At 38.9% G+C, this 24,293-nt stretch overlaps 1 protein-coding gene across 6 annotated transcripts in view; it reads right to left on the bottom strand.

The window, feature by feature from the left end:
* Positions 1 to 23,746, bottom strand: part of GREB1L (GREB1 like retinoic acid receptor coactivator) — a 135,053-nt gene extending 111,307 nt beyond the window's left edge. For 5 of the 6 annotated variants that reach the window (XM_034762740.1, XM_034762742.1, XM_034762743.1 and 2 more), the window contains exons 1-3: positions 23,637 to 23,746; positions 7,939 to 8,098; positions 7,496 to 7,693 (exon numbers count right to left, since the gene is read on the bottom strand). In XM_034762740.1, coding sequence (XP_034618631.1) covers positions 7,496 to 7,693; positions 7,939 to 8,095 — 355 coding nt within the window. In that variant the 5' untranslated portion in view covers positions 8,096 to 8,098; positions 23,637 to 23,746. Of the gene's footprint in view, positions 1 to 7,495; positions 7,694 to 7,938; positions 8,099 to 11,475; positions 11,601 to 23,636 lie in introns of those variants that run through there. The other variant, XM_034762741.1, reaches the window with a different exon arrangement.
* Positions 23,747 to 24,293: the final 547 nt, after the last annotated feature.

Here is a 24,293-nt window from a genome sequence, read left to right as displayed (position 1 = left end):
AACCATACACAAACATATCTTAGCACCGCGGGCCCAAAACTGTGGGGTGTGCCCCATGGGGGGGGGGGACATGGAGGACCATCCGGGGGGGTGGGGCATGGTGAAGCCTGGGCCAACCCCCATGGGGAGCAGGGAGGGAGCGCCACCCAGTCCCCTCCCCTGCTCTGGTGCGGCCCCCAGCCGCATCCCTGGCTGTGTCTCTGTTCCTGGCCTGAGGCCAAGGCTGAGGGCAAAACCAGAGCGGAGCCACACCTGGCCACGGCCTGGCTGCCAGCCCCTACCACAGTCCAGCCACTGCCCCGCTCCTGGCCCCAGACCCACCCCCAGCTGCAGCCTCAGCCTCTGCACCCTTACTCCTTGCCCCTGTCCATGTCCCCCACCCTCCTGAGCCACAGCCCTGCTCCCACCCTTGGTGGGGCAGAGGGGGAACTGACAGGGGTAAGGGGGAGCAGGACCCTCAAAAGTTTAGGGACCACTGTCTTAGCAGTACAGATTGAAACTAGCCTATGTATGAGAGGCTGATACTATAGAGTCTAGAGACAATAGTATCCTCTTATCTGAGAGGCTGTTTTATCTGCATACATTTCATGCTCCCTATTCAATTAGGATAAATAAATTCTATTATATAAATGCTGTACATACACAGCCTATAATGGTACATACTACATCTTCTAATATTTACACAAGATAATAGATGAGAAGCTACCATTACTATATACTTAGATATTCACAAGTTCCACAGTAAACTGCAAACACTTCTTATGGAACTGGTATAGTATACGGTCACCACGCATACCTTTATAATTGTTCTCTTGTATTATCTTTTGTTTATGCTACTAAAAAAATAGCTCCACAAATGCAAAAACCAGAAAGATATTTGAACATAAAACCAACATTTAAACAAGGTTTACAATCTAGCTTAAAATTTAAAAAAAGCCATGAAAAAACAGAGCTGATGTTAAAAGTTTGTCTTAATGTTGAGGGTGAGCCAGGGAGGAGGTTGAAGAAATGACAGCAACAGGTTGCACTTAGGACTGATTTTCTTGTTTTATGCATTTAATTCACACTCTTTAAGGCTGAACTTTTAAAGAGATCCATAGTTGGTTTCTTATTTGTGTGAGCAGCTTTAATAGATAGTTGTTAGAGACATGTCTGTAAAGAAAATATTTTTTATTTACAAAGAGTTTAGGGGATTTTATGTTTGCATATCAATAGCCGAATCAGAAAGTAGATTAATAATTTTGGCCAGGTACTTCTCTGTTAGTTTAAACTAAGAGATTATCAGAGAATACATATCTGCTCTATGAAGAAAAATCTTGAATTTTCTTCCAAAAAAATGTAGACAGTGTCCCCAAGAGCCATCCATTATTCTTCTTTCCCACCCATACGAGGATCACTTTGTTAGCAATAAAATGATTCATTTGTATGGAATAATTTTGTTAATTGTTTTCTCAAAAAATTCCAGTCATAACATTTTATTTTTCTGGCTAGCCAGAAGTTCAGAGCGCTAATTTTTTTTCCTCCATGATTTTGTGTTGATAATTAAATATCAAATAGATACGGCTATATTCATGTAAACATCAATAAGGGACACATTTTCAAAATCTGACCTCTAATTTATGCTTGTGTAACTTGCATGCATAATTTTTTTTAGATTTGGTTCATATCAAGTCTATTTGCACTATATATACGCTCATTTATATAGGGATTTATACATGAAAACTCTGTCAAGTCACAGTACGTACAAGTTGTTTACACAAGTGATTGAAACTTGTACTATAAAAATGATGCATTCACCAATACAGGCCAGATTTGGAAATTTAGCCCTTTATTGTTATTTGCATGGATACAGGTATCTGTTTATGTATAGGTACACATGAAGAGCGGGGGAGGGACTAGGACTGTCAAGGAATTAAAAATATTCATCGCACTGTTGAACAATATTAGAATGCCATTTATTTAAATATTTTTGTATGTTTTCTACATTTTCAAATATATTGATTTCAATTACAACACACATCACAAAATGTACAGTGCTCACTTTATTTTATTACAAATATTAGTGCTATAAAAACAAAAGAAATAGTATTTTTCAATTCACCTCATACAAGTACTGTAATACAATCTCTTTATCATGAAAGTTGAACTTAAAAAAGGAAGAATCATGTACAAAAAAATAACTCATTCAAAAATAAAACAATTGGTTGGTGGCCGAAGCATGAAGAGGCACACAAATGTTTAGCATATCTGGCACGTAAATACATTGCAAGGCTACAAAAGTGCCATGCCAATGCTTGTTCTCACTTTCAGGTGACATTGTAAATAAGAAGCCAGCAGTATTATCTCCCATAAATGTAAACAAAGTTATTTGTCTTAGTGATTGGCTGAACAAGAAGTAGGACTGAGTGGACTTGTAGGCTCTAAAGTTTTACACTGTTTTGTTTTTCAGTGCAGTTATGTAACAAACAAAAAATCTACAGTTGTAAATTGTACTTTCACGATAAAGAGATTGCTCTACAGTATTGTATGAGGTGAATTGAAAAATAACTATTTCTTTTGTTTATCATTTTTACAGTGCAAATATTTTGTAATAATAATAATAATAATATAAAGTGAGCACTGTACACTTTGTATTCTGTGTTGTAATTGAAATCAATATATTTGAAAATGTAGAAAAACATCCAAAATATTTAATAAATTTCAATTGATATTCTATTGTTTAACATTGCGATTAAAACTGAGATTAATCACAATTAATTTTTTGAGTTAATCGCGTGAGTTAACTGCAATTAAATTGACAGCCCTAAAAAACAAAACAAAAACAACTTTTACCTGTCACTTGGCCAACAAAATCAATCATTATAATCCTTACAATGTTTAGAAAATAATTAAAAAAATAAAAGTATACAAATGAGCTGTTTGATTCCCTTCCCCCTCAAAAAAAAAAAAAAAAAAAAAAGATTTGACCATGGGATCCTCAGCTTTGTTTTAAAAAGCAGCAGGCACTTAAATCCTGATTAGTAATTTGCAAAGTGCCAAAAGCAATGGGAAAGAAGAATAATGAATAGCTCTTAGGGACATCATCTGCATTTCTTTGGAAGAAAATTCAAATGTTTTCCTTCACGCAAGCATGTTTGCATTCTACAATCATTTCTTAATTTAAACAGGCCTGTCTGCCCAATCAGGAATTGTCTTGTACGCACAGCTGTGGAAATACAAGCAAAAGTGCTAAAATCTTTTGAAAGCAAAGATCTTCTATTTTGTTTTTCACCTAAAAGTAACAAACAACAGCCTTAGTGTGGGGTACAAACCTGTATCTGTACTGCAAAAAACATATTTGCATAAGAAATTAGCTTCCAGGAATTACATATGAACTGCAGTTCACTGTCACTTACTATTGTAACTTCACAGTAACTGATCAGGTGTTAAGTACCTGCTTACTTAATTGCCTCTGAAATTACTTTTGACCTCCTTTAGACCCCAGGTAAATTGAGGATTTACTAACAAAAGGAAGGTGCTACTATTGTGTTTCACACTCTTGCATATAATGCCATTCCACAAATTAGGACAAGCATGCTTTAAAGGCATGGCAATCAAGAGGTTAAGAACTGTTTACTGTATTATCTAGTTGTACATTTGAGGTCATTATGCTAAAATCTGTCAGTATTTCCATTGTAACCTTCACAGAAGTTTATAACTGACTATAAAAATCTATTTGAAGCTAAAACTTCTGCCAAAAACCAAAAAGAAACACTTATGCTTATTGCTAAAAAAGGCTTTATTTTTACAAACAGAATAATTATGTGGACTTGTCACCCTACAATGGTCTTCCAACAAGAAGGGTAAAGGACCTCCCCTCTACTGCCAAGTTAAGAAGAATGCTCAGCAAAAATGTTACTTGCATTTTATTCATTATCAAAGGCAATACAAACCAGTTGATGTGTTTCTGACTGATTTACGACTCAGCCATGTGAATTTGGGGAATTATGTGATTTCTTAATAAAAATTAGGATGTTCTATGGAATATGAAATGACCATGGGTGAAATCCTGGCCACACTGAAATCAATGACACAACTACCATTGACTTCAATAGGACCAGGATTTCACCCCACATAAAGTACAACCCCTGAGACATTTAACCCAAAATAGCTGTATAATCAGTAAAACTCATGAATTGCAGACTCAGGCACCAAGGACCCAATCCAGTACACGTTCAGCTTAGAGCACCCTGAGCAGCCCCACTGACTTCAACTTTTAATTTTTCATCTATTATTTTGAATTCAACCCTATTATTACTTTTCTTTGTAAGCAACTGCTGAGTTGGTTCAGAGATGTCATGCAATGGAAAATGAAAGGTTAGGTGATCTGTATGATCACATATAGGAGGAAAGGTGGTCACCGAGTCAATTTCTTTGTTTAGACGTGGTGTAGAAAATGAACATGTTTGGGTACCCATGCACTTACAACAATACATATAATTACACACAATCTATCAATTGGCGCGGGTTCAGAGAAAAGCCAAGAGAATAATTAGAAAACATGCCTTATAGTGATAGGCTTGAGGCTACTTGAGTCTAACAGACAGTTAAGGAGTGACTCGATCATAGTTTGTAAGTATGTACATGGAGAACAAATATTTGATAATGGGCTCTTCAATCTAGCAGACAAGAGCCAATGAAGATGAAGCTGGGCAAATTCAGACTGGAAATAAGGTATACATTTTTAACAGTGAGGGTAATTAACCATTGGAACCATTTACCAAGGGTCTTGGTGGAGTCTCCATCACTGACAATTTTTACTTCGATTGGATTTTTAAAAAAGATATGCTCTAGTTTAAATGGAATTATTTTGGGGATTCTATGGCCTGTGTTATACAGAAGGTCAGACGATCACTATGGTTCCTTCTGGCTTCAGAATCAATGAATCTGTCAGTCCACAACTACTCTTATGAAATGTCAGCAATGTTTTAAAATTTCTTCCCTCTCTTTTTGCAACAATCAAAAAATAAAATCCCTCCCCACCAACCCAGCACCTTCAGGAAAACCCTTAATAGGAACATGAGGCATAAAACTGAAAGGGACCTCCTGAGTCACTGAGTCTAATCCTCTGCTATTCTGGACAACTCTGTCATATCATCCCATTCACAAATTCAATACAATCCATTTTAAAACTAGTTAGATTGTTTGCCCCCAGTACTCCTATTGGAAGGCTGTTCCAGAGCCTCACTCCTTTGATGTTTAGAAACTTTCTTCTAATTTCCAGCCTAAATTTATTCATGGCCAATTTATATCCAGTTGTGTCAACATTGCCATTTAGCTTAAACAGCTCTTCTCCCGCCCAGTCTTTTACCCCCTTGATGTATTTATAGGGTACGTCTACACAGCATCTGGGAGTGAGCCTCCCACCACGGGTCCACACACCCGTCCGTGCTAGTAGCACTTGCACTAATGTTTTTAAAATAGCTGTGTGGATGATGCTTTTACATTATGGCTCAGGCTAGAGTTTGGGCTCTGAAGCCCACCCCACACCCTAGAGCAGAGGTTCTCAAACTGGGGGTCGGGGCCCCTCAGGGGGTCACAAGGTTATTACATGGGGGGGTCACGAGCTGTCAGCCTCCACCCCAAGCCCTGCTTTGCCTCCAGCATTTATAATGGTGTTAAATATATTAAAACGTATTTTTAATTTATAAGGGGTGGAGAGTCACACTCAGAGACTTGCTATGTGAAAGGGGTCACCAGTAAAAAAGTCTGAGAACCACTGCCCTAGAGCCCAAGCTCAAGCTTCCGCCTGAGCCAAATATCCATATTGCTCTTTTCAGTTATAGGTGAAACCGCATTATATTGAACTTGATTTGATCCACCAGAGTGCACAGTCCCGCCCCGTCCCCCGGAGCACTGCTTTACCGCGTTATATCCGAATTCGTGTTATATCGGGTCGCGTTATATCAAGGTAGTGGTGTACTTCAATGAGAGAACCTAGGAGCAGGGAAGCAATTGCTCAAAGGCTATCAGAGTCCACTTGGGGAAAAAACAACAAAGCCCCTGTATCTATCTCTGCCAAGTTACACAGACATGTCAGTGCTGCATCATCAGGATAAATGGCATCCTATGCTGTGACAAATTTAAGTGAATCAACACAGGTACATGATCTTGGTCTGTTGCTACAAGACCATCAACCAGTGAGACCAAATTAGTTTCTGTGCCATTCCCATGTCTAAAATCTGAAAGTAGTCAAAAAAGCCTCTGAAAACACCAGCCAATGTGAATACTATATCACAACAAACCTCTCTCAATAACTTTCCCCAATTTCTGATAACAGCCCAGTGGTTTTGGATTCAAGGCTTTTGGGGTTCCTTTGTTTTGGAGGACAAGCATGCCCATCTAAGACAGATTGATCTAGAAGGGACCAATATATGATTTTTTTAAAAAGTCAACATTTGCCACCAATTACCACAGAAATTCTGTTCTAAGTATAGGGAGAAAACTGGTAATTTCAGATGTGTATAGTAGCTGTTGGCAAACAATGACTATTTAATAACAACTACTGCAAAGAGGCCAACAAACCAACAGAAATTTAACATTAACATAAATAAGTTTATATAATAGTTATGAATAGGTTCTTTTCTTTAAGGAATTTTTAGGTCTGCAGGATATCATATCAATAACAATGTAAACCAGTTATTTAATATTTACTCCTAACAACTACTATCTCCCCAACAATTCTATCCACATAATATCCAACATCATTTCCTTACTGCTCATATTCTCAGTAATTAGCACTGTCAACAATTCAGTTTATCCTTTTTAAAAGTTTAGGGATGACCCTGAACCTGTTACACTGGTAAGCAGATACTCATGCGAGCACCCATTTCGAAGTCCATGATAATACCCATCTGAGTAAATACTCACTAATGTAAGGAAGATGTTCACTGTTTGGCTCTTATAGCTAAATAAGGGCCATAATGAGCCTTAGCCACTTCTCACAAATAATACATCCCTTTTTATACTCTGTATCAAACCCTCTTATTTCAATATTGCCCCGATCACTGTTAGCTATATTTTTAAACAGCTATTTTAAAATCTTTTGGAATTCTACAAAGTCATATAAAAGATTGTGGCTGACTGTCTATGTTAGTTACTCATGCAAGTCAACTGGTATAATTTTTATAGACTTTAAAAACATTTAAAAACAGCTTGAATGCTTTAAAAAGCCTCTAATTAAATTTATGTTTGAAAACGTTACATTACATTCTGTTTTGGGCTATAATTGAAAATGCAGTCTCGGTCCAAAGCCAAAATTTGATCACAGTTCCAAATTTCTGAGCAGGACTACTCATGTGAGTAAGGGTTGCATTACTGGTCCCTTTATAAAAATCACTCTCTTGGTCACCAGGCAATATCACAATTCAGCATATTCATTTGATCAGTTTCCATTATTACTAGTTTTTAAACTTAAACATTACAGGTTATGGTGAGAACTGATTTAAGCACTAACCATCAGTAGTGCAAGACCCTTCTGGGGCAGGTTTTTGTGAATATGGGATTGGTGGACTACTTGAATCTGACATGTCTTCATCCTCCTCTTCGTCTTCCATTTCATTAACAGTTTGGTTATTAGAAAAATCCAGACTACCGTTCTGTGTGTAACGATGTACCAACTCTTTGTCCAATTCTTCCACCTTTGGTTTCACATCTGAAAAGAATACAAAAACAGAATCATCTCTACATCCACAGCAGTTCAAAGCAATACTACACTTGGAAACAAAATACCACAACCCTCTTTCTTTTAAGAGGCACAAAAGATGGATTTTATGTCATAAGGCATATGGATTTTATGTCAAAGAATGAACTGAACTGAATCGCAAACCCCCAGTGCTTGAGGGCCCCTTTACAGAAAAAAAAATGACAAATTGAAGTGTGCCATACTTGCATAGTTACCTTCTGGCAGGAAAGGAGGTTGGTCCGGGTCCAGGTAGAGTTGAGAGAAGATTGGCCGTGGGACAACACTACTGCATCTCAGAGAGGCTTCTATAGAGTTGTGAAGAGCTTCTTCAAAACGGGCTGATTTCAGTTGCCCCGCATATGAATTCCCCATGATCTACCAAATTAAAAAAAAGGGGGGGGGGGTTGGCTATTAAGGGAGTAGGGAAATATATACACAGATACCATTTGTTCAAACAGATCATTTATGAATGAATGAATAGCCCATATAGTACCCATGAAAGATCAACATTAGCAGTAGAATTTAGTAGTTAATGCAAAATGCAGTGAAAAAAACATCTTGAAATAGAACAGTTTGTTCCTGTCTGGGTTTGGAAGCCTCCATTATTTGCTTGTTTCAGTAAGAGCTACTTACTGCAGTTAGCCCATCTCAAATACATGGGTTATACACTAATTCCCCTCAACAACTTCAAGAGTCTACCGATGCAGAATTTAATGGAGGGTAGATAAAATCATCTAAAGTGATGTGAAATGAGTTTTAGTACACGAGGTACACAATCCGGCTTTTATTCTTTTTACCTGTATCTTCTGGGATTTGAGAGGGTTGGTTGTGATAGAGAACATAGGAACATGCAGAATTTACAAATTAGCTTATTTCAGTAATTGTCCAGCTGTGTGGCTGCATGACTATATTTATGGAGAAGTTAGGTTACCAGAGCAATTGTACGCACAGGCATCTTATTGAGTCTGTTGTCACTGCCAATATCAAGTTAAAGTATCTGAAAGGTCAGTATTTTCATTCTAAGGATTCTTGACCTTTTCTTAAATGAGTCAAGGTTAATACACTGCAAGTGGCAGGGTTTATAGTATTTCTGTACTTATCAACATTGTTATCAATATAATTATGACTAGACAATCTAAATCATACAACTAATGATATAACAAATTTTCATCACACAATGAATACAAACATCAGTATAGTATACAGACAAAGCTGTGAAATGTTTTTATTTTAAGCTACACATTACATTCTTCACTAGCACACATTTAACCAATCAAATTTCTCAAGAGTTAATTTTTCCACTCATTTATTCAATCATGAATGTATTAAAATACATGAAGTTAGTCAAGGACAAACTGTACTTTAAACCATAACTTGTTCTGCATTCTTAAGTGCTAGTTTGCAGCTGTTATCTACTGCACCGCTGTCTCTAATGGTGCTGAATACTCTTTCAGATTTAAACATTAAGTAGTAGAGCAGCCAAGTAAGATTTTACAGAGAACTGGGAAAGACATGCCAAATTATAATTCTATCATTTGATTGGGTCTTCACAGTACACAGTATGTATTCCAGAGACACAATGACAACTCAACATCCTCTAATAATAGGCAATACTGGTGACTGAATTATTGTAGAATTTTATTCCAACTACGTTAACTTTTAGCTATTTATTTAATCAGACAAAAAAGGAACAAGTGCAAAACAAGCTACCACTCAATCTTATTCCCCTTCCACCTTCCTGATGTCATCTAGTTCTATGACTAGTGAAGCAGTGTGGCCTACTGGATACAGCACTGGACTGGGACTCAGGAGGCCTGGGTTCTGTTTCTAGCTTGGCCACTGGCCTGCTAGGTAACCACTTAACCTCTCTGGCCTCAATTTCTTCATCTGTAAAATGAGTATAATAATGGGACCTCCTTTGTAAAGCACTTTAAACACTACTGATGAAAAGCACTATATAAAATATTAATTATTATGTCAAGAAGGACATTTAGACATGGAGGATGGTCCTGTGATAAGGCACTAGCCTAGAACATGGGAGACCTGAGTTCAACTCCCTGCTCTAGCACAGATTTCCTGTGTGACCTTGGGCTAGTCACTCAGTCTCTCTATGCCTCAGCACCCCATCTATAAAATATGGATAACAGCAATTCCCTACCTCCCAGGAACATTGTGAGGGTCAATATATTAAAAAGATTGTGAGGTGCTTTGAAAAGGATATGGGGTCCATAGAAGTACCAAGACAGATTGCTGTCTTCATTCTATATGTAAAGTAACATGCATACATATGGTGACAGTAAAACATTGTTAGGGAGATAGGGTGGGGAAAGAGGTGCTGGAAAGCTGACATCCTTACTGGAGCAGAACTAAGGTTGTTGTGACCTGTCTGTGGCATATGTTTGTACACATGCTGGGTGAAATCTTGACTCCAACAGAGTCAATAGCAAAACTCCACTGACTTCAACAGGGGCAGGATTTCACCCAGTATGTACAGTTAAGCTGATTAATATTTCATATCTTTGCTTCCAAAATGTATCATGTATGTTGTAAGCACATCATCTTTAACTCGTACAATATTTTTGTATCTACATAATTTCAACAAAAAGAACTTTATTAGAATGGTATATTAAAAAAACCTGCACTTCTGAAAGTTTCAAAATTCAGAAGTAAGTTTCCAAAAAATAGCTTTAAAGCTTAATTCTGCCCATGCACCCAACCATGCTTATACTATGTTAAATATGGATCTATGATAAGCATCATGACTGTTTTCAAATTCTGGAAATTATTAATAATCAAGTAATGCATTTTATACAGAGGACAACTCTCCTTTACCTGTAACAGTCATAGTCTAAGTTATTGTGGAAAATAAGGTACAGTAGGGTCTGCATAAATAGCCTTGTTGGTGGATGGTGATGATGTCATGGAACTATATCAGGAGACTGATTAATATAAGTATAGCAGCATTTCTAGTTTGCTGAAAGAAAGTAGGTAAGACAGATTGGGCATTGTGGTTTATAATGGAATGGTGGATAAAGGATGGTGTTTGTGAACTGCAAGATGTGAAAACGTTGGTCTGGTCATTGCAAGACAGTGAGTTAAGAGAGAGGCTTGTTTTCAATTTTTTGTGGCAGGTGGACAGTATATAGGGCTTCCCAGCTCAAATGGGGTGCCCACTGACAATTCTTGGTCTAACGGCACTAATAGGAGGAGCTTGGCTGAACTAAGCAGGGTAGCTTCTGCTGTGATAGAAGGGGGAAGCTAGCTCCCAAGGAGTTAATCCCTTAGAGCAGGAAAGATATAACAAGCTGACTTCTTAACAAAGCCTGAGGCAATTAGGACAGCTGGGCCTTGTTTGGAGTTCAAGGGAACTTTAAAAGGGCAGGGCTCCTCAGAAAAGAAGAAGTAGGGAAGCCTCTGCAAGGAATGGGAGTCTGGGTAAGTCCTAACCTTCAGCACCCTGCACAACAAGCCATTGTCTAGGTTAGTTTGCCTAATTTAGATTATTTGTTTGAGCTCCCCCAAAAAACTATGTAATCTTAAGTGATTCAGGACATTAATAACCTTGTGTTTCTTCTACTGAACATACTAATAAAGGCATGGTTCTGTTGCAAATATTATTTTCTTCCCCTTAAATAATGTGTGAGTAATTCATGGGGCTGACAACTGGCTGATTCACAAGGACTGAACCACAACACTGCTAGAGACAACAGTAATAATAATATCAATAATATTCAATACTTAAAATAGTTTACCTCTTCTAAAGCACAGTACAAACACAAGCGGGGCTGTTGTCACATGCCCAAACTCTGCAGGGGAGCGGAGAATGAGTAGTGACTCTCAGCATTTTTTAAAGGTTGCTCTTCTCTATCAGTAGGAGGTGATGGCAGCTCCTCCATGTCTCTCCCTCCCTTATGCTCAAGCACCCAACACATGTTGGCAGGCCTAAGGGAGAAATACAGATTTATGAAAGATCATGCAAGCAGGACCGGCTCCAGCTTGGCAAGCAGATGCTTGGGGTGGCCACTCCAGAGAGGGGCGGCAGGTCCAGCGATTCAGCGGCAATTTGGCGGACGGTCCCTCACTCCCACTCGGAGCAAAGGACCTCCCACCGAATTGCTGCCGCAGATCGCGGCTTTTTTTTTTTTTTTTTTTTGGCTGCCAACCCTGGAGCCGGCCCTGCATGCAAGGATGGCCTTAGTTCACCTCTGTTGGCAGCAGGAGAAGAGAGGAGAAAATGATGCTGAAGGGTTACAGGAGTACTAGCTTGCTGGGTGCAGAGAAGGAAAACCAGAGCACAGTATAGAGCTGGCAAATATTTGGAATCTGCCTGGCGTGAATTTGAGGTGCTTGCTTCAGAGTGAAAAAAAGCAGGAGGACTAAGAGAGAAAAGATCAGCCTGTAACAGGGGAATTAAAAAATTAATTAAGATTTGCCATATGGGTTCCAGATACGCTACAGCCAGGATGGTGCTGTAAAGAGACAGAGAGAAGGAGAAGATAACAGGATTTGGGGGAGGGAAGAGGAAAAGGAGTAAGAACAGTCTGATGTGCCTGATTTAAAATGCTGCTGCAGAGACACAACCCCACCCCGATGCCTATCAGGGGGTTGTTGATAGTTTCACTTGGACCCTGTACAATCCTGGCTACAACTCTGGACAAGAAGTAAGATACTGGAAGTATCTTGGCTTATACAGAAGTAATGAAATGGAGAAGAATGTTTGGGTAGGTGGCCCAAAATGAGGATGATTTACACATTGGCATGGAAAGAATGCACAATATGAGTAAGGGGTAGGGAAGAGTGTCTCTACTATTGAAAATATAAAACTTAGACACCATTACACCATGTCTCTGAGATACAGGAGTACAAGAGTCTTAGGGCTCCCGGTTGAACATGTATCATGTTAACATACAGAGCCTCAAGCACTCCCCAATTCCACAGCCACTGAAACTGCTGCAGAATTCGCCCTTTGCCATAGAACTGAGCTCTAGAATCTCAGCTGTCATTTAAAAAAATATTATGCAGGTGGTACTTCTCACAAAGTCATGAATTTTACACTGCTATTTATACAGCAAGTCAGTTCAGTCAAGCTCCTGTTAGGACCACTAGACCAGCATTTCCTGCATGCGGACACCACGGCCGCATACACTCACCAGCAGATTTTTCTGTGGCTTCAACAGTCTCCTGGGTGGAGATGAGGTGGGGAAGTGTGGCAAAGCAGCGGCCCCTCCCTGCAGCCCCCAGCTGTTGCTCCTGGATGCGCTGCCTTGGAGTTTGCTGGCACCACCAGCAAGGGATCAGCACCCTGCACTGCGCAGCCTCCTGGGGCCTCCAGGCAGCATCTCTGCAGACATGTGGGGCTGGTGTATGTAGTGGGGAAGGAACCCTGGACTCTGCACCTGACCCACTTTCTCAGGGGCAGTGGGGCTGCGGGGCTTTTCCTCCCCTCTCTTATGGGTGGGTGACCACACAGGGCACCGTAGTCAAAAGGCAAGGAGCGGGGTGAGCCTGGGGTGCAAGGGCGCAGAAGGGAGTTCTGGGTTATGGGGGGACATAGCGGGGAATGGGGGCAGGGAGATGTTTCTATTGTGTTTAGGTCCAGTAAAGAATAGAGATAACTGTACATTATTTTTATTATTGAGTCTGCAAAAAAACAAATAAATTGCAATGATTTGGACATGTATATGTGCATATTTGTTTTTCCTAAAGTTAATTAAGTATTTTAAGAGAAATTGTCAGAGTGGCCACCAGCAAGAGTTGGTGGCCACACTCTGAGGCCACCAAAATTTTTGTTGAGAGCCCCTGCTCTAGACCAAGGATCGTCATTGTGCGAGGATAACTCCTTACGGACCTGAAAACTCTCTAACACCTTAGCAAGCCCATGGAAAAAATGCCAGTGAAGCCAAAGGTTTTGTAGAAATTTTTTTTTGCTTTGGTTGCCTCAAATCTTATCCACACTGCCTGTAGTAAGATACAGTCATAAAAGTGCTGCATTTTCTTCCATCCTCTAAAGTATGCGTTCATCTTCACCTCCCAAACTCTGTCATTCTGGAGTGTACTTCTTTGCAAAAAAAATTTTTTTTGCTTCTGCCCCATCACCACCATCTGCCAGGCAATGATTATGTCCATCACTATCACACCTTTTCAAAGGAGGGCTACAGAGTTTTCTTCCAGGTCTCATTTGAAGTGCTCTATCTCATTGAATAAAAGGTTGAATTGAAGTAGCTGGAATGAAAGGGAGACCGGGGAGAGGGAAAATCATCTGTCCTTTCAGTCACCCTGTGCAAGATCTTATAGCTTTATATCTGAGTGGATTTTGACCTGGAAAGGGCAAAAAAAATATTGCATATGAGAAACAGCTTAGGAAAACGTAATTTGGTGAAAAGAGACTGATAGACAAGCCAAGGGCCAGAGATGAGAGAAGAAAAAGAGTGCTATTGCTTATTTATGGGACGTTATGGAAGTTAAGGTGGGAGACTGAAATCCGAGAACAAAATGAGTAACTGGTTACAAACAAGAGCTCAAAGATGGTTTTGTTTAAAGTGGTTTGGTGAATTGTAGAGAATTTCTGGAGAAAAATAAAAGGTCTTCGTATAGCTCTAGGATTTCCAGGAAGATCAAACTCGCCTCCTGTAACCTGAAAGTTAATATATCCCTGTAAGATTAAAATATCAGCAGAAATCCATTCTTTAAGAGGAGTAGTGCATACAAGTCAAGTTCATCCATAGTTTGCTGAAATTCCTCTCTCCCTCAGACACATTTATACTTAGAATGAGAATATATGGCTACGGCTTTGGTGCTCCAGGTCCTACAGCATCATGATTATTTTATGCTGTCTGTTGCGCAAGGGAGGTCTTGGGACCCTGCCAGCACTGGACAGTGCAAAAGCACAACAGAATGGAACCAAACTCTCTCATGTAATATTCAATTGCTGAAAACTTCACTGTACAGCATTTACAGGCAGCTGGAAGATTTCTCTTAATTCCTGCACCAACAGTCTAGGAGAGCTGGACGGGGTCTTTGAGCTCACACCACATTACTGAGGCCCTGTAATGGAACAGAGGCAGACATGTTTGAGATTCCATCACCTGCTCCCTAATGAGGAAACTTTTTAATACTAGGAGTCAATGACAGCGAAACACTGATTTACTCATGGGGACAATCCATGATTTGCAGCAGCCTTCATCATTCCAACTTCCTTGTCTTTCATTAAGAGGGAAAATTAGAGCTAACATTTAACATTTCAAAAGGATTCATTTTCTAGGGCTGTATCTCCAAACTGTCCAGGAACACCACAGGAAAATATGTGGTGCCTTGCTCACCATGACTGCAGACCAGCTTCCTTTCAACTCTTAGAAGAGCCTTGTCATTTCAAGCAAGGATCTCATCTATGTGTTCTGTGCAGTCCCACTGCTTTCAACAGGCTTGCATAGGTGTAAGACATTGTAATTTAGTAGCCAACACTAATGGTGATGCATATGGAGTTCTATTCATAGTTCTACAGTATTGGCTCTGCAGTGTCAGCAGGAGTAAAAAGCAGTTAAATTATTTTAGTCAGAAAAGCAGGCAGGCATACCTCTGAACACACATACAATGAGATCTGTTGAATAGGAAAGTGGGATGTTACTCAGTAACTTTTCAGGGTAAAGCCATGCATTAAGTGAAGGCCCTGCTACCGAATAAATCAGGTCATCAGTATAAACTAGATATACACACCGGTTGGCCTCTGGGTGGGTCATGACCTCAAAGACTATGAAGAAGAATTGAGGTGGGGTTTTTGATGAAGTTAGGGTTTGTTTTTTTTAAGCAATTTTACAATTGCCCTGATAACAAATGCAAAGTCTGATACAAATACTCTACTCTTGCTTGGATATATCAAAGTCCTTACCTGGCTTTTAACCTAATAATTTAACAGTGGTCTCTAAAATGCATAATCTGAGGATCTGATCTAGTCTAACCCTGAAGGAAAATTTCCTTTCAAAAGAAAAAATGGTTCGTTGGCAAAAGCACTGAGCTACTTCTGGATCTATTTACGGCTTTTATACCTCAAAGGGAAGCTCATAGGGAAAGGAAGACCAAAAACTGATTGTAACATATTATTTGGAATTTGCTGTTTAGCTTGTATCTAGTAATTTGTACGGTTTCATCAATACAGTACCATCCCTTTTACTTGATGCTCTGGATGGGATTTTGTTTTTAAAACATTTTCTTTCCCTACAGTAGTGTACCATTAGGTTCTCTCTCTTTATTTTTACCATACAAACACATACAGCAGAGGTGACAACAGCTAGCAAACAGTTTGCCCTTGTCAGAGCTAAAAGTGGAGGCTTTTACGTCTAAAGGAGGTAACCAGCCTTGTCCCTAGCAGTTGGGAAAAAGACTTGCTTACTAAGGAAACAGGTCATGAGGACCACTCAAATTTGAGAGTATTCTCATTACCAGAAGTATTCTCATTACCAGAATTTTTTCTTACCTCACTAACATTTGAAGAGTTTTTTTCAGTGCGGGTTTTGGTCAAAGGTCAGTAGATTTTCACCTAATTATAATGCAGGGGGGTCATATAGAGTCCAATATAGCAGAGAATAATCTACACTCCTGTCCTATTTTAAGCAACAAAGGCAAAGAATTCAATAGCAAAGTCTTGTCCAGTAAAATTGTTCACAGTGGTGGGCAACCAGTGCTCCAGCTTGTTTTCATTTTATATTTTGAAAATGTGTCACTACGCTCTATAGTAATTTTATATAGTTTAGGTAGTCCCATATAGAGCCTTGTGCATAAAATTAGATGTAGTTCATAATCTTATCTAAACTGCTTGAGTCTTCAAAACTGAACTGGGAATCTTCTAGTGAGATTTCTGTACTTTCCACTTCCTGGACAGGAAACATTACAAGATGAGAATTTTTGCCGATTTCAGGACTTCAGGTTATGATCTCAATCAAACCAAGGGCCATATCCTTGGTCTCATTCCAACCCCTCTGTGTTGCTCTCATGGCAGAAAGGGACAGGAAAGCTGGTGTAACCAACCAGCTGGTTATTCTGAGGGATCGGACATTCCTAGATGGCATAGAGATGATTTAGGAATTAAGCACATTGCAAGATTCATGGAATGCAGTTTTCCTTAGTAAACAGGCTCAACAACAATAGAAGGAAGGAAAAGTTTATTTATGTGAACACTCAACATAAGCTCTCATAGAGCAAAAACACTAGGCAGGGGTTGTGTGAAGGATGGTACTTGGGTCTGAACAGAAGCAATGTGTTACTAAAAGAACTTAAAGACACACATACATACAGAGTACTTTCTGATTTAAAGTAAAATTAAATGTATAACATCGGACCAAATTCTGTTGTCCTTAAAAGGGCAAAACAGGCATTGAAGTGATTACTGAGTTTTGCTCAATTTTAATGCAAATATTTTGACAATGAAATGAATGAATGAATGAATGAATGAATAACTAAGTATCGTAACATTAAAGTACACAGCTAGTTATGTGCATACTATATTTTATACAGAATCATAGAAATGACCTCAAGAGGTCATCTAGCCTTTTCCCCCTGTGTTGAGGCAGGACCAGCATACCTAGACCATCCCTGACAGGGATTTGTCTAACCTGTTCTTAAAAACCTCCATATGACAAGGATTTCACAATCTCCTTAGTTAGTCTGTTCCAGGGTTTAACTCTCCTTAGATGTAGAAAATTTCCCCCCACACAATAGCTAACCTAAATCTCCCTAGTTGCAAACTAAGACGATTATGATCTGGTCTGAGGGCTACTCAAAGGGTACGTCTACACTCCTTGCAAAGATCTGGTAGAATACATACACTTCACACGCCCCTAGTAGTGTAGACGATGAAGCACTATTTAGGTAAGTAAACGCCATTTACTGGTTTCTGGTAAAATGCCAGAACGTTACGGTATTTACCTCATACGGCTCTCTACATGACCAAACAGTGCCTCCCAGTCTATAGCATAGCATAGCGTCCTGTTGTTTCTCCACTGGCGGAGTCCTTCCCCTCTGAAGCAAAAGGCTCCAGTAGCAGGGAAAGGCTCTGACTGAGGGGAGACAGTAGGGAAAGGCTCCTGCAGCTCCTTGTTGATGGAGCCTTTCCCTGCTGCAGTGGGGAACAGCTCTGACAGCAGGGGGCTGCCAGAGCCTTTCCCTGCACGCATGTAGCTACACACCACAAGTGGCTGCAGCTCACTTTTCACTGCAGCTTGTAGCTACACATACCCTCAGGGGTTCTCACAACAAAAATTCTGGTGGCCTCAGAGTGGCCATGAACTGTTGCTGGTGGCCGCTCTCACACTTTTTCCTAAAATACTTAATTAACTTTAGAAAAAAAAAACAAATAAATATGCACATATACAGGTCCGATCAGTATAATTTATTTACAGACGCTCCCCGGGTCAAACCTGCACTTACGTAAACCTGCACTTACGGAAAAAGTTCTGTACGCTTTTGGGGGGGGGAGGAGGGAATTGTCGGGTATACGTCCCTGACTTACGCAAAATTCGACTTACGCAAGGTGTTCCGGAACTTGATAGCTAGAAGATAGTGAAAAGTGATATTAACAAACATACAAATACCACTTTTAACAACAGATTTACTCAACTGGTAAGCCGGAGGACAAATTAAACCTTGGATGGGGAGGTGGGTAGGGAGACAGCAGGGGCCCAGGGGCAATGGGGTGGTGAGCCCAGGACTGGTGCCAGAGCCCGAAGCCCCACAACTGTAAGATGGAGCCTGCTGCTGTGTAGTTGGAGGACAGAGCCTGCCACCCCAGAGCTGAAGCCAGAAGCCTGACCCACACTGTCCCTGGGAAGGTGGGGAACTCACAGTGGCTGCCTGCTCCTCTGGTGTTTGTGGCTCCAGTGCTCCCCCCAATCACTGCCGAGGAGGCTGTGGCCACAAGAAAAGCCCCTGGTGACTACATGGGGCCACGGTGGCTGCATTTGAGAAACACTGCATATATGTTGTCACCAACGGCATACAGTGTAGGCATACCTTATGTTACAGCCTTTGGCTGGTCTGTAATAGCCACAAAGGACTGACAATGCAGCCCAGGATCAGCAGGAGTAGTGGTATTTCAACTACACTCATTCTTTTCTAAGCACACGTGCTTTATCATACTATACAGACAGCAGAGAAGGTGTGGCTGTGGGGCACATGAGCTCCTGTATCAGGCTTTATGCCACTTCAGCATCATTCTTACACTGGTGTTATTTTTTCTCCCAGGAAGAATTAGATAAATTTTGTGGCCAAAGTGGGCCAGAGGTGAGGTGTGGCACAAACTGGCCATATTGCACCTAACGATCTGACACATTGTATCTTACACCTCCTTTTCATCTGCTAATTGTGTAATTCTACCAAAAACACAAATCGAGGTTTGTTCTCTCATGTTCCCCATCTAAAAAGACATTTGAAAACAAACAAAAAAATCCACAAAGTTATTCTTTACATTAAAAAAAAAAATACAAACAGCTCAGAGAAATCAAATTGCCACATCTATCAGGCTTGGATAAAAGTAAGCAAATTTATTAGCAATTCCTTACAGCCTTGTGTAAAAACAATGCAATGCTGATAAATACTTTTCTCCTTGTTTTTAATCAGGCTTCAAAAAAGTATCACTGAGGGAGCTAGAAAACACATCTTTGGCTATGTGTTTGTGCCAGACTACTTATAAATTCAGTTCTGACTGGATCCTCAACTGCTTATAAATAAGAACTGTTCAGAGACAATTCTCTTCAAATGCATAAACATCATCTTTCTTCAAAATTCTTCATTAAAAAAAATGAACAGAACAAAAAGTACACTTTGTTCTTTACTTTTAGTATGCGATACTCCACTTCAGTCTTCTGCAGTCAACAGGCATATTAACAAAATCACACGTCTTTTAAGCACATTCAGCCATTGCTCAAAACAACAAAATAAAATTATTGGACATCTGTTTTCATGGCCATTTCTTTGCCAAAAACAGTGCACTAATAAAGCAAACAAAGAAAATATGGGTATACAGAGATCTTAAAAACCACTAAACTCAAAATTATGTCAAGGTTAATGCTGGATGAGCAATTTTCTGTGAAACAGCCTTACACTGTTGAGTAAGAGTGGCCACATGGTTCATTTCATTTCTATTAAATAAATCCTTCTCTCTCATTACTTTCTGGTGGAAATGATCAGAAAATGCTGAATGTTTTGTGGATTTCTTTCTATTGGCTTTTTCTTATTTATTCTTCTATGTAACATGCATTTATCGTGTGTCAAGGCTGAGTCTTTACTTTCTCTTTTTTTCAGAAATACCAGAAATTCTTCTGTAAAATAAACAAATCTGTCAAGAATATCTGGAACTACCAGAGGCTGTGAGAGATCAAAGATGCAAATCATTAGTATGCACTGTGCAGCCTTCCAAGGTGTCACAGGAGACCAGTTTTTCTGACACAGAGGCAAAACTAAAACTAAAACAGTAAATATAGGGAAGCTTCTTAAAAAGTGTAGCCATCTGCATTTGTGCTACCTCTCTTAGGCAAGGCCACCTCAGCAATCCCAAAACAAACAATTATTTTCAGGATTTTTATTTGTTTTCTAAACTATAAAATGTCATACAATGGTTCATGATGGGGGGGGGGGAGAGTTTTTAACTAAAAAATTAAACCAAACAAATTTGTTTATTCATTCCTATATTACATAATCTCAAATGCTTGTATTGTTCTTATTATAAATAGGCATCATTCACTACAATAACTAGTCCATTTGGGTTTTGCAGATGAGAGGAAGAAGAAATTATACAGGACTAAATTATTTACTTTAGACATTTTGCTGTGCGTCTTCTACTCATTTTTCCCAAAAATTAAATTTCTTAATGGTATTTACAATCTAGACATAATGTGGCTGCCATTCAAGCATCACTTAGTCATAATTCCCACACATAGGCTCTATTCACACTTTGATTCATGAAGATAAAACCTCCATTAAAATGTCAGCATCAAATAGGAAGAAAATATACCTCACCATACTTTACCACGCATATTTACACAATAGAATATAAATGCTACCTGTAAAAACTTTCTGTCTAGCAGGTCAAACTCCATTTAAAAAAATTAATACCTTATACTTATGGAGCACTTTTCATCAGTGGATGGCTAAGTACTTTACAGAGGTCTATATGATCTCCATTTTATATATGTTAAGTGTCATTGTCACAAACAATTTTAAAGATTTTAGCACAACTACTGGTGCAGTCTCTGTAATCTATGCCTTTTCAACTAGGTACGTGAACTTGGGTGGATATGTATCCCTTAACAAGTTCCTATACATTTATTTGTAAGACTCTAGCTTTGTATATAGAGACACTGGTAATCTGGTACAAGCCTGGAAAAGTCAGGTCTATCCAGTTTCTATGTTAAAATCCAGCCCACTCTCTTATGTAAATAACACTTTTTTATCTGTTACTATAGACTAGTTTTTCATCATTATTTTGTTGTACAGAAATTCAACACTAATTGGTGGAGGCCTGGAAAATCAAAGTGAAGGCTGACATTCCAACTTGCTGTGCCTCCCCTTTGCACACTCCTCAGACATATACCTCATCCTAAACTCATCAGGAGACAATGGAGTATCAAGAAAATGTAATAGCATGTGCCAGTTTTTAAGCAAACTTAAGTGTTATTTAAACAGGGATTGTGTTTAATAGGCAATTTGCATTTTAGTAGGTTTACTCTTTTCCAAGATATTTGTTTAAAGGTGCCTTAACCTTGACATAAATCGTGCCAAGCATCTGTATACATTACTTTTAAAAGTTTAATAATTAAACCTTTTGGACAACCGTGCTTCACAAAAAAAGACAAGCATTTCTTTTTTCTGTATGAAACGATATATATTTATTTGATTCCTATTCTTTCACAGCTACACAGATTATTTCATCTCCACTGTTTCTGCTGTATTCTTGTAAAGATCAAGACAGTATAGTTGTTATAACAACAATACCATCACCTCCTATCTCCTGAACACCTACTTCTTCCTACTGTGACTATGGTTGCTTGTATAAGATGGTAGGGTCAAAATCTGAGTCCTTGGGTTGTGAGCTGCGGCAAAACCCTTTTCTACCGCATGCATATACGGTACACTTTCCTCCACCTCCTTCCCTGTAAAGAGGGCAACCTTTACTACATTTTTTTTTCTTATATTTTACAAGGTCTTGACTCCGACATTGATTTCCTATCTGCTTCAGTGAAAAGTGCTGAGAATTAATCACTTGTGGATAATTAAAAAAAAGATAATGCCAAATAAATTATAGGCATTCCTTAGTCAAAAACTAGTTTTCTCTTTTATTCAAATGCACAGAACAAATTAAACAAACAAATAAAAGCTTAGTTTAACAAGTTTAAACATTCACTGAAAAATTATTAATGGATTAAAATCAGCTACAGTTTAGACTAGACTATATGCTGGTAATTTAAGATTTTCCTCTTAGAAGAAACACAGAGAATTTACAGAAGCTAAGAAACCTCCCTAAGGAATAGAAATCTTTAGTTTATTAATAAAAAAATGTCTTTCAGCTTTTTCAAATATTTTGCTCACTGTGTTAACTTTGATATCAATGGAGAAAAGCTCAGAAAATAAATAGTTCAGAATTCTTTTCAGACAAAGAAACATTACAATGATAATCATTTGGGAAGCCAAAGTACACTTAAACGGTCCTTTCAAACCTGTAATGACTGCACTATGATAGCTGACAACATTTGGTAAGGATTATCCTTTCATTTAGACAAAAGCAAGCAGTCCGTAGATAAATCAGCACTTTTTGCCATCAGACTCATAAAACCTTTTCACAACATAGATTTTCAAGAGAATCCTTTAAGGTTTTAGGATGCTGCTCCTTTTACTAAGTAACAAAATACACCCCATGGTGTCTCATTGACCCCACTCAGCTGTCCTTTGACCTCTTCAATTGTTGTCGCCTAACTTCAGGGGCCACAGAATTTGCCTCCCATATCAAAAAGTCTAATATTGCTTCCTCCTAGCACCTGGTGAAACAAAATGCAAGAGGCTTTTTTTCCTCTCAGACTACTACTATGTTCCAGATGTTCTCAGCTACAATGTTACAGAGAGCAGGTTTTGGTATCTGTGTGGTAACCATGAAGCAACAATTAGGACCTGGACTGTGGCAATGACCCTCTTGCTCTCTGGGCCTCAGTGCAGCTCCTGCCCCAAGGATATAACAGGTCATAAAACAGGAATAGATCTTTGGCCTCCTGGAAATGCTGGGTCATTTAAATACAACAAGAAACTATAGGAGTCCAATGTCCTATTTTGAATAAGTCAAGCCTCTCCCAATCACAGCAACATCAGAAAATACTACTGTGAAGCTCTCAATTGGAAGTGCACATCTATTTTTATAAACTGTAAAATTCAACCTGAAAACTCAAATTCTTCACTCAAATTGTTTAACCCTTCTGAGATTGCAGAAAAAACATACAGCATGTGTGTGTGTGTGTGTGTGTGTGTGTGTGTGTAGTATATACACATATTATATATATATATGCACACAACTTCCTAAGTGTTCATTTGGCTAGCAGAGTTAGAAACTTGCAGAGTTATGAGGTCAAACATCAAGCAAAGGATGGCAGTGAAATCAAATAATTATAACAAAATAATAAAGTTGAGGCTATTTTTGATATGTGGAAAAGAACATATTTGGCAATACTGATAAGCTTTTTCTAGTGAACATTTTTTAATTAAGTGAATTGATTTTGGGGCGGAGGGTTGGAATAAGTGCATAACAATAGTTCAGAAATAAAACAGCTTTTTACAGTTCCTTTTTCTCAAAACACAGATTTTAAAAAGTGGACATTGAAAACAAAGGGATATAAAAACAAACATCACATATTCTGTATAATGAATGTGGTAAGTACAGTACCTTCTTGTATTCCTTTTAACCTTTTTGAAATGCATTCATGATTAAGGGTTGTAGTTAAGAGTTTAGGGAAATCTGCTGCCACGTTATCTAGGTTGTTTAAGAACTTTAAACACCTGCAAAATAATGAGGGGAGAAAAAACAAAAGAATTGATGGCAGTTCAGATCCAACATATTATACAGTTAGCAACAAGACATTAAAACCTGCCTCAACACGACATTAAAACATGCCTATCAAGGTTCACATATGGCTAAACTGGTCAGTACAGAGATTTTCTCAGATAGATCCTGTTCCTAATTATACGTTTACAGACCCTACAGCACTTTCTTCATTTTACGCACAAGCTGACAAAAAGAAGAAAAATGTTTTTGTTTTTTTTTTAAGTGGCCATATAATCTATATGGCACTTTCTGCAGTATGTCTGTGGCTCCTTCTATGCCATTAAACAACAAAAGACAATCAGTTCCTTTTGCAGAGTAAGGATCTGATCCATCACCACTGAGGTCAAATGGAACTTTGCTACTCACTGCAATGGTAACCAGATTAGGACCTAGTACTGCAAGAAATAATCACATAAAGGAAAATTCTCCAAGCAGAGAACAATTGGTACTTAGTGATAACCTAAGGAGATTACTTTTCACACATATTGCTTTTAATAA

The sequence above is a fragment of the Trachemys scripta genome, chromosome 2 (assembly GCF_013100865.1).
Source record: "Trachemys scripta elegans isolate TJP31775 chromosome 2, CAS_Tse_1.0, whole genome shotgun sequence".
In the NCBI taxonomy this organism is placed as follows: Eukaryota; Metazoa; Chordata; order Testudines; family Emydidae; genus Trachemys; species Trachemys scripta.
This window is presented reverse-complemented; position numbering and strand designations above follow the sequence as displayed.